At 35.3% G+C, this 17,933-nt stretch overlaps 2 protein-coding genes and 1 long non-coding RNA gene across 5 annotated transcripts; 2 read left to right on the forward strand and 1 right to left on the reverse strand.

Moving 5' to 3' along the window:
• The first annotated feature begins 2,207 nt into the window (after positions 1 to 2,207).
• Positions 2,208 to 6,788, forward strand: LOC108473868 (GRF1-interacting factor 1). Of its 3 annotated transcripts, none has more exons than XM_053022169.1 (5): positions 2,208 to 2,350; positions 2,678 to 2,890; positions 4,536 to 4,612; positions 5,599 to 5,683; positions 6,003 to 6,788. In XM_053022169.1, the coding sequence occupies exons 2-5, from the start codon at positions 2,810 to 2,812 to the stop codon at positions 6,447 to 6,449; spliced, it is 690 nt and encodes a 229-aa protein (XP_052878129.1). In that variant the 5' UTR covers positions 2,208 to 2,350; positions 2,678 to 2,809; the 3' UTR covers positions 6,450 to 6,788. The 3 variants fall into 3 exon arrangements, with proteins under 3 accessions (XP_052878129.1, XP_017631156.1, XP_052878130.1); XM_017775667.2 differs by lacking the exon at positions 2,208 to 2,350 and adding an exon at positions 2,377 to 2,610; XM_053022170.1 differs by lacking the exons at positions 2,208 to 2,350; positions 2,678 to 2,890 and adding an exon at positions 2,941 to 3,096.
• A 630-nt stretch (positions 6,789 to 7,418) lies between these two features.
• On the forward strand, positions 7,419 to 17,813 carry LOC108473691 (myosin-9). The gene is made up of 38 exons (XM_017775398.2): positions 7,419 to 7,744; positions 8,020 to 8,145; positions 8,464 to 8,607; positions 8,741 to 8,886; positions 9,128 to 9,284; positions 9,375 to 9,433; positions 9,633 to 9,792; positions 9,881 to 10,030; positions 10,108 to 10,244; positions 10,335 to 10,481; positions 10,582 to 10,683; positions 10,806 to 10,863; positions 10,950 to 11,051; positions 11,154 to 11,191; positions 11,337 to 11,463; positions 11,548 to 11,718; positions 11,868 to 11,999; positions 12,108 to 12,217; positions 12,381 to 12,441; positions 12,615 to 12,792; positions 12,972 to 13,177; positions 13,277 to 13,396; positions 13,709 to 13,807; positions 14,050 to 14,271; positions 14,441 to 14,580; positions 14,746 to 14,857; positions 14,954 to 14,995; positions 15,115 to 15,369; positions 15,462 to 15,617; positions 15,708 to 15,914; positions 16,012 to 16,155; positions 16,356 to 16,426; positions 16,527 to 16,626; positions 16,704 to 16,760; positions 16,873 to 16,929; positions 17,007 to 17,087; positions 17,177 to 17,259; positions 17,423 to 17,813. The coding sequence occupies exons 1-38, from the start codon at positions 7,742 to 7,744 to the stop codon at positions 17,544 to 17,546; spliced, it is 4,584 nt and encodes a 1,527-aa protein (XP_017630887.2). The 5' UTR covers positions 7,419 to 7,741; the 3' UTR covers positions 17,547 to 17,813.
• Positions 16,772 to 17,525, reverse strand: LOC128283753 (uncharacterized). The gene is made up of 2 exons (XR_008274163.1): positions 17,364 to 17,525; positions 16,772 to 17,239 (listed from the first exon to the last, which is right to left on the reverse strand). It is a non-coding gene; the product is annotated as an uncharacterized LOC128283753 (long non-coding RNA).
• Positions 17,814 to 17,933: the final 120 nt, after the last annotated feature.

Consider the following 17,933-nt stretch of genomic DNA (forward strand, 5'->3'; position numbering starts at 1 on the left):
AAGGCTAAAAAAATAAATAAAATTGATATTTATACCTAGGTTTACTAGCTAGGGGTGGTTCAAAAATAAGGAGAAGGAAAAATTCTAGCAAAATTTTAACTAGGGAAGGGATTCAAACTTCAAACCTTAACTAATTTTCATGCTTACTTATTTCCTTTTAACCACTAGGCTATTTGCTCATCTTTAAAATAATTTCACAAAACTTTTAAGCTAAATTTTGAGATGTTACAGACTTTTCAATGCTTGTTAAGGTTTTGCTATCGATTGTGATGTGAAGAAGCTGCTTCTTTTTGTATTGGTTATTGATTTTGGGGGGTTGATTTACTCCAAGTTCTTGAATAATCTGAGCATTTTGTTAAAGGAACTTTTGTTTTTGTTGTTGAAAGAGCTATAATTGTAGCCATTAAAATTGGTATTACAAAGCCTTCATATGTTCTTGCAACTCAATATTGTTGAGAATTTGAGTTGGAATTTTTGTAGCTTGACCTTCTAGGGTGACCTAAGGATGAATTCCTAGTAGTGGTGATGGTGTGAATGGCCAGTGGTTTGGATAAGAATTTTGATATCTAAGTGGTGGATAGTTCTTTTTTAACAAGATACCATTGATGATAAAATTCTCAAGGATCATAAGCTTGCCTATTTTGATTCCCTTGTTGGTATTGACTATTTTGACAAACTTTATATACCTATTAGCAAGTAACCTTGTTGATCCTAAGCTACTTGATGTTGGAAATTTCGATTATATTGGTTTTTTTTCTTAATATTGATTTTCGAGGAAATTCTACTAAGATGAGCCATGTTTGGTCCACGTTCATCACACCAATTATTGATACAAAAATGTAGATTGATGGTTGGAGATGATTCACACAGTTTTGTCGAGAACCATGGAATATAATTCTTGGTGGATTAGAGAAGAAGGGAGAGTGTGGAGGTAATTTCGCATAGTAAGAATATGGAAACTGCCTCAAAGTTCCTTTGTTGATGAGAGCTACTTATAAATTCTTCATATGGCTCCTAAGGATTTAGGTGTTCTTAAGAAAATAAATTATTGAGTTGTGGTTTACTTGGAGGCTACAAATAGTCTTGTCTTCACATATTATCTTTTAGGTTTTTAATGTATCATAACGAGATGCATGTGTAAATTATATGTTTACAACCATGCAAAACTATATTTTTCTTTAGGATGAAGTGTTTTTAACGAGTTATCTCTACGTTTCTTTTGACATGTTGAGAGAGTTCAAATCCGGTAAAAGATTCATAACAAATATCTATAAATATTCACAATTAATCTCCATAAATTATGTTACACATGAGCTGTAATTTACGTTACATTACTTTAGAAAAATCTAAATCTATATCCGTAAAATTTAAATTCTGAAACATAACCTTAGATTGTATTAGGGCCAGTTCTTCATTGCTTTTCAAAAGCACTTCTGGCTTCAAAAGCACTTCCTAAGAAAAGTTGCGAAAACAATTCGCTTTTATTTGAAATTTTAGCTTTTCGAAGTGCTTTTCAAAAGACTTCTAAAAGGAGAAGCTAAAATTTTTAGCTTTTCCTCTCCCAAAAGACTTTTAGTGATTAATTACTTTTCACCCTCCAATAATATAGTACTTTCCGCTTTTTTTCTTGATACTTAATTACAAATATGTTAAAATCATTAATTAAAATAAAAAATATTTTTAAAATACTAATTACAAATATTTAATAGTTATATTTAAATATTTAAAATATAGTTTATATATTCTAATTAAATTTTATAAATAATTAATATTTATTGCTTAAAATATTTAAAATTTATATTTTATATATTAAAATATTAACAAAAAGTTATAATAAATTTTTATATTCTTACTAAAATATAATAATATTAATTAATTTAAATATTATTTAAATACATATTTGTTACTTGATAATAACATGTTTAAAATAGACATTTTATTTTTAAAAGTATTTTTAACAGCAATACTAAACACTCATATTTTAAACTAAACTTTTCTCAAAAGTACTTTTTCACAGCACTTCTCAAAATTACTTTTCAAAAGCAATAAAAAACTTGTCCTTAAAATCCTTAGAACTAAAATAAGCTAAGTTTGAGTACGGAGATGGGACCAAAGTGTGTGCTAACACCAACAGACAAAGTCATGTCGAAATGAAATGGTAATAATGTAATAAAAAACCATTTTCGTTTTTTGGTTTAATGCATTGCATTGCAAGGGGACCTTTCTCTTTCCTACGGTAGAATTTTCCAGCTCTGCTCTGTCTCTCTCAATTCTCTGTATCAGCCATCACGTGGCCCTCTCTCTCTCTCTGTCACTGTCTCAATTCTCTCTTACAGACAGACAAGGAAAGGTAGCAAGCAACAACCCAAAAAGGCAAACCCTTTTTTTATGAATAATTTTTTTCCCTACTGAAAACAGAGAGAAAATAGCTTTCAAAGTGCTGAGAACCTCACACACCCTGCACTGTCTTCTCTTTCTGCCTTTGTTTTTCTCTCCTCGTGTTATTTGTAACTAAGGGAAAAACAAAACAACAATAACAATAATAATAGCAATAATATTAATAGTGAGAGGCGAGAAAGAAAGTTAAGAAACATAGAAAATAGCAAAAGGGTATCTCTCTATTTGTCTCTCTTTCTCTCTCTCTATCTCTTTCTTTACAATTTTTTTTTTTTTGCAGTGATTCTCCTCTTTCAGCTCAGCGTGTTTTGCATACAAAAAGAGAAAAAGAGTGAGACAAATATATATATTAAAACTTTTATATATTTTTTAAAATATTTGGAGAGTCTGTGTGTGGATATAAAGAAAGAAAATGCAGCAGCACCTGATGCAGATGCAGCCCATGATGGCAGCTTATTATCCCAACAACGTCACTACTGATCATATTCAACAGGTCCTCCCTTCCCTTTCCTTCCCTTCTTTCTTTCTTCCTTTTTCTTTTATTTGTTTCTTGATCACTATGTATGTGATACAGTATTTTTATTTTCTTAATAATCATTCATTCCTTTGATTAGTCTAAGGTGTTATTGGAAGCTGTATTCTTCATTTTATTGCTTGTAAAAGCTATTAGCTTTTCTCCTTTAGCTTTAATAACTGTTGGTAAGTGGTTTTAACTTTTAATCGTTTATATATTTGGCTTTCATGCTGCCAATGAGAAAATTTTTAATGGCAATTAGTAGGTTATCATGTATAGTTTTTAATGTTTTTCCTTTCTGAAATTTGTGTATGGGTTTGGGTATTTTTCATTTTTGAGATTTATTAGTTAACGGGTTTGGTTTTGGGGACATATTTTCCTGTTAATAGCTAGGTTTCATCCTATATTATGCTGTTTCTGGTTGTGGATGTTCTTATTCCAGTTTCTAATGTATTGGTATGTTATCAATTAACCCTAGAATAAACTTTGCTTATTGGATGCATATTTATCAACAATGTATAGCACAATATGAAAGTTTCATTTGTTGTAATTTCCTTTTATCTTTGCTATCATTAGTCAAGTGTAAGATGCTAAGTTACAATCCTAGACCATCAGGTATAAGTTACTCATAAAACAAGTTTAAATGATTAGCTAGTCTCTAGTAACCAGAGACACTACTAAAGAAGTGAGGAGATTATTGTCCTCGAGGCTGCCAGGCTGGTGGCTTACGGAACTGCAATGGTAAATCGGAGAAGTCCGGCGGACAAAACCATCTGTGTGTGCCTAACCAAGCAATATAGTGAGGATTTCTTCTATAATGAATCTCTAAGCACAGAGTAATTGGAGTTTCTTAGGAGAATATAGGTGTTGGTAATTGCAAATGGGAACTGTTGTTTGATATTAACAAACTTGTTCGGATTCAGAGTGTTATGCATGGAAGAACTATGCATTCTTTTTGTTACCTCACTTTTCTTGGGCCCATGACTTTAGTTCTTAATGCTTTTCTGGTAGTGGTCCTCCATTAGTTCAATTTGACACATGACCTTTTGATATGTCTTTTGCTTGTTTATGTGGTCCTGTCTTGATAATCGTTTACTGGTGGTCCTTTCGATATGTTTTCATGTCATCTTAATGTGTTTCCTTGATACGGGACACCATTTATAACCTATATCTGTCTTTCTGAAACTAGCACTGCATCCTACTAGTTGTTTCGGTGAAGCTGTCAGAAGGAATCTTGTTAATATACAAAAATATATGTTCTTAATTTCTTGTATGTATGGTCATTTGGAATCAGGCTTTCGGATTAAGGTAAATCGTATGATACTTAGATTTGGTTACCTTTTCGGGATAAGCCTTGGGTCGTTTTACTTAATTTTTATTGGATTGGCAGTAACCATTATTGAAGATCTTAGTACTCTCTCACTCCTCTTCCCTCCCCCTAATTATTATGCTGGTGATGCTTTGAGTTACTTAGAGTGGTTATGAATCAAAATGGTTTTCGGGTTCCTTTTGGTCCCAAAGAAACTTCCACTAAGATTCTAAAGCTGTATTTACTGCATGTTCTTTCCTAGTTATTGTTAAATCTTTCTTAATTTGTTCAATGGCTTCATTTTGATGCATGCAGTATCTCGATGAGAACAAGTCATTGATCTTAAAGATTGTTGAGAGCCAGAATTCTGGGAAATTGAGTGAATGTGCCGAGTAAGTCCTAATTTTGAGTCTCTAATATCAAACAAATTTGGCTTTTCGGTTCGTTTTTGTTTCCTTGGCTTGCAATATCTGATACTCAATGTGGTGTTATAGCTTATACTGCTAAGTTCCTGAATTTCTTCTCTTCTTGCAAGAGGTTCCCCAAATAAGTGTTATTCGATAATTATGAAGGCCAGCTAAAGTATCTATTAATATCAAAACATGGTATATAAGTCGAAGTGTCATTTACTACGAAAATGATCATAGATCTTAATCTTTGGCTCATGCTTACTGCTAGATCACTATTCTGCACGCGTTTACTAGTTTACAAATTAGGTGTTCTTTCTATATCTCTCCGTATGGTTATTAAGTTAATTGTTACTCCATTTGAGGGTTTGCCAAAACTTAACATCCATTTATTTTCCGATGAGGTTTTCATATTTGGCTGATTAAAAACATTTGTTGACATCTGGGAACCTACAGTCTGACTCTGGTGGATCATGGATATGGCTTTGGACAATGAAATATATTGAAAATTCTCTTCGTAAAACTAACAGTGCCAAGTAAATCTCAGATCACGAAATTCCCATGGCGTCAGATACCATTCATTTAAATGGATTAGGATGTTGATAATGGAAATATCAACTGTCTAGGGAAACGACTTTGTTTATGCTAATTTCTTTCCATTTGTTTATGCTAATTTCTTTCCATTCTTACATCTTTGCATTGGACTGAAACTACTTATGAAGTAACTGGGGCTGCGTATTCACTGGGAAAGTTAAGTAAGTATGGTGTTGAATCTACCTGAATTTGCTAAGATACCGGCAGAAGTCCAAAAATATGGTTATTGTAATAAAAACGAGTGATTATAAATCAGTGTATATTAAGGTTCTGCATGATCCTAAGAATCAGTGCATATCTTTAAGCCAACCATAAATTATAAAGATATTTGAGATTGAGGTCTTAGAAGGATCATTGACTAGCTTCAACTGTTGCAGGAACCAAGCAAGGCTGCAGCGAAACCTCATGTACCTGGCTGCCATTGCGGATTCTCAACCCCAACCACCCACCGTGCATGCACAGGTACCTATCTCATTTCTAGATTCATCAGTCGCTTTCTCTCTTTTTTTCCCTTTTTATTGGATTTAGGAGACTGTTACATTTTAAGTTTAGAATCTCTATCATAAGCTCCCTTTGGGTCAATCAGTACTGGAACACTAAGCTCAGGCAGCCGGAAACCGTGAATTAAATTATACTATGGCCATTCAGGCTTGAATTGTCAAAGATATTTTCAATCAGATTGAGAAAACCAATACTTTTAAACACCTTTTGCATTAAAATTTCACTGGAACTCTCCTTCAAGCTGTAGATTTTCCTACTTATCTTTGTGAATTGTTTGTAGTTTCCATCTGGTGGTATCATGCAGCAAGGAGCTGGGCACTACATGCAGCACCAACAAGCTCAACAAATGACACAACAGTCGCTTATGGCTGCTCGGTCCTCAATGTTGTATTCTCAGCAACCATTTTCTGCACTGCAACAACAACAGCAGCAAGCTTTGCACAGTCAGCTTGGCATGAGCTCTGGCGGAAGCACAGGCCTTCATATGCTGCAAACTGAATCTAGTACTGCAGGTGGCAGTGGAGCACTTGGGGCCGGAGGGTTTCCTGATTTTGGACGTGGTTCTTCTGGAGAAGGCATCCATGGTGGCAGGCCAATGGCAGGTGGAAGCAAGCAAGATATCGGGAGTGCCGGCTCAGCTGAAGGTCGTGGAGGAAGCTCTGGTGGTCAGGGTGGTGGTGATGGGGGTGAAACCCTTTACTTAAAAGCAGCCGATGATGGGAACTGAAAGGTAACACCAGTTGGTCCTACGGATCTGTTTTATCATTGAAAAACGGATGGAATGGGAGGAAATTTTCTTGCTCAAGGAACTTGTTCCTTATGCCAAAAAAAGAAGCTAGGAAATAGGCTTTAGACCTTAAACCATTTGGTTTTATGGTTTTCAAGTGTGAGACACTGCATCTTATGGTAATCGAACATGTAAATTTGTGGGGTCTCATGTTTCAGCATTCCTTAATTTTGTGTTTTAGTTAATGTGGTTATGGTTCACTTTTATTATGACTCTGTTTCGACCATGTTTCAGTGGATGAATTTTGTATGGTCATTTACAGAGGTTGCATATGAAAAATTGAGTATCTTTGCTTTCCCTTTACACCCATCTCTTTGATTTTAATTATTATTTGCGCTTGCATTTATGTAAGCAGATTGAGGTATCTTTCACTAACATCACTAACAAATTTATTGGTAAAAAGCTTAAATAAAATTACTTTTTTATCAAAATATTGTTAATTGGTTTTGTTAAATTTAACTCTGTTTTATCAATAAGATTTTAATTTTAAATTAAACTGAAATTCGTTGAATTTTAACTAAAGTTTAAATATCGAAAATGAGTATAGGGATTGGAACATAATTAAACCATTTAAAAGATACAGCTTTTTAATTTTTAGAAAATTTATTGCATGCATAAACTCAAAACGAATACACGAGAAAATTTGAGGAATACAAAGACCAATAGTTATCGAAATTATATCCTTCCATATTCCTGGTACCACTCTCTGTAAATCACCATAAATTCAGATGAGATTTAGAAAACAATCAAAAGACTTGGTTTAGTAACCACGAATTTGGGGCGAAAACAAGGGGTTAAAAGAAAAAAACCGAACTTAACGGTATTGTTGAACAATGTCAGAGACTGAATAACCCATCATTCACTTCCATACAAAACCAATAACTCACCGCTCTTTTCTCTGTCTCTCTAATTTCCCCAGAAGTTAATTACATTTGCATTCCATTGCATTGCACTTTCTTTTTCAACAAACTGAGGCTCTTTAATCTTTCTTATTTCTTGCTTTTAATTATTATACATGTTTTGGAGCTTCATTTCTTGCAATCAATTAAGTTCTTTGGCAACTTGGGTTGTTACCCTTTTCTTATTTTAACTTTGATTGATATCAGATTAAGAGGCAAAAAGTTTTGTTACAAGTGGTTTAAGCATGATTCGATTTTTTGAGTTCGATCGATGGTCTGCTTTAAGGAAGAAAGTAACTACAGGTCGCCAGGCTTCGGATTGAGAACTTAACGATGGTAATCTGAAGTTTAGACACTACTCGATTTTATTTATTTAATTCTTTGTGCGAACAAATGCTGAGTTTCGAACTTTAGACTCACTGAATGTTACTATTAAAGGTGATTGCATGGCTGGTTCATGTGTTATTAGGCGCTGTCTGTTGTAAAAGCTAATGTTTTGTGTGTGTGTGTGAGAGAGAGAAAGATTATGAAATAAAGCATTGAAAGTGGTAATTCATTAGGCTTTGTTGCTTTGCAAAATGTTAATAATGGTTTTGATACTGTGATTGCAGGCAACGGTAAATATTACTGTAGGGTCTCACGTGTGGGTTGAAGACCCAGATGAATCTTGGATTGATGGGGTGGTTTCGAAAATTACTGGAAAAGATGTTGCGATTAACACCACTAATGGAAAAACGGTATGCTTTATTACCTGTAATAACAGAAATTGATTGTGAAGGACTAGTGAAATTTTAGTACCTTCGGAATCTATCAAAATGATACAAACTTATCCTACCTAGATTCAGGACGAGCGTCATGTATATGATATATGTCTGACATGAATGCTTTTATTATTTTCTAAGTTTTTGATTTATTTGGAACATCAATCATATTCGAATATGTGTTTGTAGAAAAATGAAGTCACAGGTTCTTAATTTTAGTATTATGTAAAATGTATTCACGTAAGGTTTTCCTGGGATTTGAGATTGACGTTTGTCATGTTGATTAACTTGAAGGTCACTGAAAAATTATCAAAAATATATCCAAAAGACTTGGAAGCTCCACCTGGTGGAGTTGATGACATGACCAAGCTATCTTATCTACATGAGCCTGGAGTTTTGCAGAATTTGAAAGCTAGATATGAACTCAATGAAATTTATGTAATCTTTCTCTTCCCTTCATGTAATCACAAATGATAGTTTCATGCATTTTTGTGCTTCTTTTGGCTACACATACACACACACACACACACGTATATATATCTATTATTGTTTGACATACTGGTGATGGCAGACTTATACAGGAAATATATTAATTGCTATTAATCCATTCCAAAAACTGCCTCACATCTATGATTCTCATATGATGCAACAATACAAGGGAGCCCCATTTGGGGAACTAAGTCCTCATGTTTTTGCAGTTGCTGATGTTGCATACAGGTTATTGTTTTTCTTCTTTACTTTTTCCATTTAGTTCTTTGGGTTAATATGTAGTTTGCCCCCTGGATTTATACAAAAGTACCTAGTTGGTACCCGAACTATTTTTTTTTTTTTACCTAGTTGTTACCTGACCTTTATCCTTTTGGACAAATTTAGGGGCAAACTAAATATTAACCCTAGTTCTTTTTATTTTGTTTTTATAATTGGTGAACAAATTTTAAATTATATCAACTTCAATCAGGGCCATGATTAATGAAAGGAAAAGCAATTCAATTCTGGTTAGTGGTGAAAGTGGAGCAGGTAAAACTGAGACCACAAAGATGCTTATGCGATACCTTGCCTTTCTTGGTGGTCGAGTTGCCACCGAAGGACGGACAGTAGAACAACAAGTTCTTGAAGTATGATCCATAACTCGTATTATCTTCCATAAAGCATGTTTTTAATTCTTGCATGATTACTGAGAAGAGCATTATACCATCCGAATGCAGTCTAATCCAGTTCTTGAAGCATTTGGCAATGCTAAAACTGTTCGAAATAACAACTCCAGGTACGACACTCCATTAAAGGAAATAACTCCAACTGATAATTAATCACTGAGAAAATATACATCAGGCAATTTATTTGATCAAATTTTTCTTGCTGCAGAAGAAACTACTCTGCTCATCACATTAATAGCATTTGATGTTCGTTATATACAAGAATCTGTAGTTTGACACTGATCTTTCCTAAAACTTTTGCTGGTGCAGTCGTTTCGGTAAATTTGTTGAGATCCAGTTTGATAAGCATGGAAGAATATCAGGAGCTGCTATCAGAACTTACCTTCTAGAGAGATCTCGTGTTTGCCAAGTTTCTGACCCTGAGCGCAACTACCACTGTTTTTATCTTCTTTGTGCGGCACCACAGGAGGTATTTTTGGCTTATTATGAGATTATCTATATATTAATGAATATTATCCATTTTCTTTTCTTGGGGGCTTAATTTATATCATTGGCAGGAAGTTGATAAGTATAAGTTGGGAAACCCCAAAAGCTTTCACTATCTTAACCAGTCACGCTGCTATGAACTGGTTGGTGTAAGTGATGCCCAAGATTATCTTGCGACACGGAGAGCTATGGATATTGTCGGAATTAGTGACAAGGAGCAGGTATAACTCTTCAAGCTGCAGTATTCAGCTGCATTGTGATACAAAAACGAGGAATGACCGACCTTTTTGTTTCCCAGGAAGCCATTTTCAGAGTTGTTGCTGCAATTCTCCATCTTGGAAACATTTGTTTCACTAAAGGAAAGGAAGTTGATTCATCAGTTCCGAAAGATGACCAGGCTAAGTTCCATCTGAAGACAACAGCAGAGCTTCTCATGTATATGCTTTTTCTTCATGTCACAAGGTCATTTTTTCTGGTATCTTCCCTTTCATATTCGTTTATTCGTCCTGTTTCACTTCATTATAGGTGTGATGTTAATGCCTTAGAAGATGCATTGTGTAAGCGTGTTATGGTCACACCTGAGGAAGTTATAAAGAGAAGTCTCGATCCTCAAAGCGCTACAATTAGCAGGGATGGCTTGGCTAAAACACTTTATTCACGATTGTTCGACTGGTGAGAAGCTTATACATGAGATAATCTCTTATGATAAGGCAAAGCAGATTTGAATTTTCTGATGCTTAGGTAATGGTAAGTTGCATCTCCTTGTATGCAGGCTGGTAGATAAAATTAATAAGTCAATTGGACAAGATCCAAACTCGAAATTTTTAATAGGAGTCCTCGACATCTACGGCTTCGAAAGCTTTAAGACTAATAGGTATGCTCCATGCTTGTAATCTTTACAAATAGATGGACTATTGTCTTCGAGATATTGCAGAAAATTACCTTTAATTGGTTAAGCAGTCTTGTGACTTCATTTCACCTTATCTCACCCTGCAGCTTTGAGCAGTTTTGTATTAACTTCACCAATGAGAAGTTGCAACAGCATTTCAATCAGGTAAGGTCTTAAATTATGTTGACCACCAGATCTATTTTTTCAATCAGAAACTATTAACTTAATTGTTTCTGGTATATATTCTTCAGCATGTATTTAAGATGGAGCAAGAAGAGTACACAAAAGAGAAGATCAATTGGAGCTACATTGAATTTGTTGATAACCAGGATGTCCTCGACCTTATTGAAAAGGTTATATTCCCCTACACGTTATGCATATTGGCCATCACCTTTTTCATTTCTATTATTTTTCATTATTTTACTTGATGTACTTTTTCCTTCTTATATTGGCAGAAACCTGGAGGAATTGTTGCTCTTCTAGATGAAGCTTGGTATAATATTGTTCTTCCATTTATTTGCTTCAAAATTTTGCTACTTCTTCTCAAAGAAATTTATCTGTAATTCATTACATAACTTCAGTTTATGCTGCTAGTCGATGAACAACATAATTACTGTCTTATTAACTATATTTTTCAGCATGTTCCCGAAATCAACTCATGAAACTTTTGCAAACAAGCTTTATCAGACGTTTAAGAACCACAAGAGATTCATTAAGCCGAAATTGTCTCGCACTGATTTCACCATTGCTCATTATGCTGGAGATGTATGTTCCCATTAGCAAAGTGCTTATGAGTAAATAGTTGGAGGTGATATGTCAATTAAGATTCCTAACAACATTCCTTTTCAGGTTCTATACCAATCTGATCAATTTTTGGACAAAAACAAGGATTATGTGGTTCCCGAACATCAAGACTTGTTGAGTGCTTCCAAATGTTCGTTTGTATCAGGCCTTTTCCCTCCACTTCCAGAAGAAACATCTAAATCATCCAAGTTTTCTTCAATTGGTTCTCGTTTTAAGGTAGTTTTGCTTTATGTTTGTCTTCATGATTTTGGTTGAGTCCCTTGTATCAATTGACTTCATTACACTGCCGCATATAACATGTTATATGCTGGTTATATGCTGCAAGAGCTAGAGGATTAACACTGTCTTGATAAATGGTGCTGCAGCTCCAACTACAGTCTCTAATGGACACATTAAATTCTACGGAACCTCACTACATCCGATGTGTAAAGCCGAACAACCAACTTAAGCCTGCTATATTTGAGAATGTTAATATCATGCAACAACTCCGTTGTGGTGTGAGTACATATTTCTTCTTTTATGATCCGAATTTTTCCATTTTGAACTGGTTTTTATCATATCTTCTCTCTTAGATGTTTTATTTTAACTAGAAGTTGGTCTTGTAGGGTGTTCTAGAGGCAATCAGAATCAGTATGGCCGGATATCCAACTCGCAAACCTTTCTTTGAATTCATTAACCGATTCGGGCTGCTTCATCCTGAGGCTTTGGAAGGAAAGTAAGTTGAGCACTTTTAGTTTAAATTCATGATTAACTTCCATGAAAATGGTAAAATTCCGTTTGACAAAAGAGATTGGAGCTATGAATTTATTGCTGCACTGTACTGGTTACAGCTGAAAACTAATGTCAATGCTCTTCTCCTTGATTTCATCTGTAATCAGCTATGATGAAAAGGTTGCATGCCAGAAGATTCTGGAAAAGGCCGGACTTCAAGGGTATCAAGTAATACAACAATTTTAATGCAACTGTTGGAACTGTTATATTGTTTGACCTATGTCCTTTTTCTTCTTCTGTATACATGCTTTAGGACTACAAAGTTGCATACATTAGTACTTTATAATTGTAATATTGTACTGAGGAAGCATAGTTAAGTGATCTCAAAATGGTTTTTGCAGATAGGCCTAACAAAGATCTTTCTGAGAGCTGGTCAGATGGCAGAATTAGATGCAAGGAGAGCAGAAGTACTCAATACTGCTGCCAAAACTATACAGCGGCGGATTCGTACCCATATATCTCGTAAAAGATTCCTTGCAATACAAAAGGCATCTATTAATCTTCAGGCCATATGTAGAGGTGAGTGTTAAAAAAGAAATATACTGTAACGACCTCTGGTCTTAGTGTATGTTCTGGTGGGTTTCGATAGTATCTTGCCGTTTATTTTGTGTTAACTCTTCTATGGGGAATGGGAAACAAGATATAGGGAGACTGAGACGTCTAACATGCTAATTAACTACCTTATGTCTAATATGTAGGAAGATTGGCTTGCAAAGTTTATAGTAACAAGAGAGAGCAGGCAGCAGTTTTGAAAATTCAGAAGAACGTAAGGAGGCACCAATCTAGACAAGCCTATAAGAAGCTTCATGTATCAGCCCTTGTCTTACAGACAGGCATGAGGGCAATGGCTGCTCATAATGAATTGAGATTCAGGAAGTTAAATAAAGCGGCTACATTGGTTCAGGTTATATTCTAAATCATATTAGGTTGCTTGAAAAATTTGCTCCTTGTCTATCCATTTCAGAATTGTCCTTGTTTAAAATGGAAAAACAAAACATTGCAGGCTCGATGGCGTTGTCGCAGAGCTGCTACATATTATAAGAAGCTCAAAAGAGGATGTATAGTGACACAAACCAGGTGGAGGGGAAGAGTTGCAAGAAGAGAGCTTAGAAAGCTCAAAATGGTCTGTGTTGGATTATCTTCTTCTACAGTCTTTATAAAATTTATTTCTTTCTAATAGTCCTTCTTATCTGGCAGGTTTTGAATCTTTTTGTGTACTGCACTATGTCCATCAACTGATGTTTCATATTGCTGTCTTGACATGATGTTGTTATAGAATTTAACATCATTAATCAACTGATCTGTGTTTTTCTCAATAAGCTTATAGCAGTTTTCTTGGTGCAAAACATACATCAAGCACGGTGCTTCTTCCAAGGACAAACGTTTGATTTTCTTTCTATTAATGCTTTCCATTTTTCCTTGATTTTATATGTAGGCTGCAAGGGAAACAGGTGCACTAAAAGAAGCGAAGGATAAACTTGAAAAGAATGTGGAGGAACTTACTTGGCGTTTACAGCTTGAGAAACGTTTAAGGGTAACTATTTAATCATGCAGAACGATAATGTTTGGTAGAAAAGTGCTAAACCATGAAACATGACAGTTCTAATGGAAGTTGCCTGGTTGTATCCTGTGTAATAACAAGCAATAATGCCAACATTCTAGAATTTCATCAGTTTTTAAGTGTTTCGAAATCTGCAGATATTATACTGTATCCTATGCTGCTTTCTTTTAGATATATATATATGTTCATTGAAAGCCTTGAAACCATGTATGCAGACTGATCTAGAAGAAGCAAAAGCTCAGGAGGTAGCAAAACTGCAAAACACGTTGCAAGAAATGCAGAAAACAATTGATGAAACCAATGAATTGCTTGAAAAAGAACGAGAGTCCGCAAAGAAAGCCATCGAAGAAGCGCCTCCTGTTGTACAAGAGAAAGAAGTTTTAGTTGAAGATACAAAGCAAATTGAATCTCTAACAGAAGAATTGGAAACCCTAAAGGTATAAAGGTTTACTTTACAATTAGTATGTGGTACTTATTTTTCATTTAATGGATCAAGCAAGTAATAGAACATAAACAATTTGCTCTAGAACAAAATTATATACTCGAAAATACTGCATTTGATTATAAATAGCTTATGATCTTGACATTGCTGTTATGTCCAAACAGACCTCATTAGACTCGGAAAAACAAAGAGCAGACAGTGCTGAAGAAAAATACAATGAACTCAAAGAGTCAAGTGAAGAAACTGGAAAAAAACTGGACGAAACAGAAAAAAAACTTAAACAACTCCAGGACACATTGAGAGGGTAGTGTATGAACAATAATTTTTCGTACTAGTTTACTATAAATGCTCATGTTTTTTTTTTTTTTCTCAAGAACATATAATGCATGAGTTTTATACTGTTGAAATTCTTGCTCACTTCCATATATCACCACATTAAACTCATCCTGACATGGTTACTTGAAATCAGGTTAGAGGAGAAGCTCACTAATCTAGAATCGGAGAATAAAGTACTACGGCAACAGGCTGTATCCATGACTCCAAATAAGTTCCTTTCTGGACGCTCGAGATCGATTTTGCAGGTATTTAGAATAATAACGAGCTTCTAAATATTTCCAATTTAAATTTTATTGTCTCAAAGGACTAAGGAGATTTACCTGCTGTCTAATGATTGGCAGAGAGGTTCTGAAAGTGGGCATCTAGAACCAAGGGTACCCATTGTGAGTAAATTTCTTATAACTCTATGCTATAAAAGGAGTCAAGAAAACGAAATAAAAATCCAATACGTGGTGTTCTTTATTGTCTAAAATTTCTTGTTCTGAACGAAGTATTTTAACAGGATCTTCACAGCAGCTCAATAAACCATAGAGAGCCACACGAAGTGGAGGAGAAACCGCAAAAATCACTAAATGAGAAACAACAGGAAAACCAGGATTTGCTCATTCGATGTATTGCGCAACATTTAGGCTTTGCAGGGAACAGGCCTATTGCAGCTTGTATCATTTACAAATGTCTTCTGCAATGGAGATCGTTCGAAGTTGAGCGAACTAGTGTCTTTGATCGGATCATTCAGACTATAGGCAATGCTATTGAGGTGGAAATGTCAAACTTTTGCACCAACTTTTCTAAAAGATATGGTTAGAAACCTCAGATTCTTAAGGCTGATTGTTGGCATTTTAATTTCAGACCCAGGATAACAATGATGTCTTGGCCTATTGGTTATCCAATGCCTCCACACTTCTCTTGCTACTCCAGCGCACATTAAAAGCTAGTGGTGCTGCTGGAATGACTCCACAACGCCGTCGATCATCATCAGCTACTTTGTTTGGGAGAATGACTCAAGTAAAAAGCTTTCTCCTTAATGCCAAATCATGACGTTCAGGAAATAACATTTCTGTAACTAATCCATGTGTTGCTATTATTTTCTTAAAGAGTTTCCGTGGAGCTCCACAAGGTGTCAGTCTTGCCTTAATTAATGGAGGTGTCACCGCTGGGGTGGACACTTTACGGCAAGTTGAAGCCAAGTACCCAGCCTTGCTTTTTAAGCAACAGCTTACAGCATATGTGGAGAAGATATATGGAATGATCAGAGATAATCTGAAGAAAGAAATTTCACCATTGCTTGGATTGTGCATACAGGTAACATATATATCAGAATCAGATTATGTGAAGGCAGTAATCAGAAGAAATAAATCACAACTACTTCTATGACTCATATATGGATACAATGATATAGGCACCAAGAACATCCAGAGCAAGCTTGGTTAAAGGAGCATCGCGATCCGTTGCAAATACTGCAGGCCAACAGGCTTTGATTGCTCACTGGCAAGGGATTGTGAAGAGCCTTGGAAATTTCTTGAACACGTTGAAACTAAATTTTGTTAGTTTTCACATCCATTCCCCCCCCCCCTTCTCGTTCATATCTCTAGCTTGTCTTCTGCACAGAGCTTCAAACTAAAGTTTCAAACTGAACTTAGTTCCGCTGAGTCGTTGAGTTTAATTATTCATATCTTTACTATTTGCAATGTATGTTTAAGCAAGATTTCCCTAAGGATTAATGTTGTTTGATTCCCTTTACAGGTACCTCCATTCTTAGTCCGTAAGGTGTTTACACAGATATTCTCATTCATCAATGTTCAGCTATTCAACAGGTTACTGTTCATGCTGTTACTTTAATGCTTTACGCTTGGTTTTTTCTGCTGTATGCAGAAACTTTTTTATATGGCATACCAATACACTATTCTATTGCAGTCTTTTGTTGAGGAGAGAGTGTTGTTCATTCAGTAATGGTGAATATGTTAAAGCTGGGCTAGCTGAACTTGAACACTGGTGTTATGAGGCAACCGATGAGGTACCTTTAACTGCCTCCCTGTTTGCTTTCTGGTTCAAGGAGAATACTTGCAAAACTTGATAGATCTGTAAATGCAGTATGCAGGTTTAGCTTGGGATGAGCTCAAGCATATACGGCAGGCCATCGGTTTTCTAGTATGTTCCCATTCTTACAACACTTTAGATCTGTTCTTCCATTTTCTTGTTATGACATTCAAGAATAAAAGAAGTGGTGCACGATATCAATGTTATTCTATTTTTGATTTAGGTAATACATCAAAAATCTAAGAAAACACTGGATGAAATAAGCCACGATCTTTGTCCGGTAAGCCACTGGCATCACTACTGTCCAAATCTTCCCTGGATCTGAAGCCTTAAGCGATTTTCATTCTTCACCTACAGGTCCTCAGTATACAGCAGCTGTATCGTATTAGTACGATGTATTGGGACGACAAGTATGGCACGCATAGTGTGTCCCCCGATGTAAGTTTCAAGAGATGCAGTTTGTCAAACTAGATTAAAAGATATCCACTGGTTTAATAATATGACTTGGCTCGATTATCGACTTCTAGGTAATAGCCAATATGAGAGTGTTGATGACAGAAGATTCCAACAATGCTGTTAGTAATTCCTTCCTGCTGGATGATGATTCAAGGTTAGCATTTACATTCCACTATGTGATGATGATCTATTTGGCCCTCAACCTTTGTTTTTCACCATCTAGGATGCATTGCTCTTAAAGCTAATTGAAAACATTACCTGGAAACCAGCTGAGCTCGTTTTTTAACTGACTTCGCACAACTTTTATCGTTTTGCAGCATTCCATTTTCAGTTGACGACCTATCAAAGTCGATGGAACAAATAGACATTGCGGACATTGAACCACCGCCACTTATTCGCGAGAACATAGGCTTTAGTTTCTTGTTGCCACGTTCAGATTAATCAAATCTGATTCCAGCAATGGATTGCTTCTTCCAAGGTGTAGATTCACCTTCCAACCTCATCAACGGTGAATGTCCTTAAGGTGTTCATTCATCTTGCTTTAAGACTAGAAATATTTGTCCAAAATTTTGTTTTCACATTATAGGTCATTGATTCAAGGAGGAATATGTCTTTCTTCCCTACTTAGCACAGTTGTCTAAATTTTCACTTATGTTGTACAATTAGTTCATCCTTTTTATCTATGGGAAAAATAATTAAAGCAGAGAACTATTTTCACATTTTGCAGTATTTCTAGTCCAATCTTCTAGGCCAATTATTTCACTATGTAACATTTCCTCAGTTTACTCTTTTCCATGAACACACTATTACTACCAATAAATGCAGGAC

The sequence above is a fragment of the Gossypium arboreum genome, chromosome 11 (genome assembly GCF_025698485.1).
Source record: "Gossypium arboreum isolate Shixiya-1 chromosome 11, ASM2569848v2, whole genome shotgun sequence".
In the NCBI taxonomy this organism is placed as follows: domain Eukaryota; kingdom Viridiplantae; phylum Streptophyta; class Magnoliopsida; order Malvales; family Malvaceae; genus Gossypium; species Gossypium arboreum.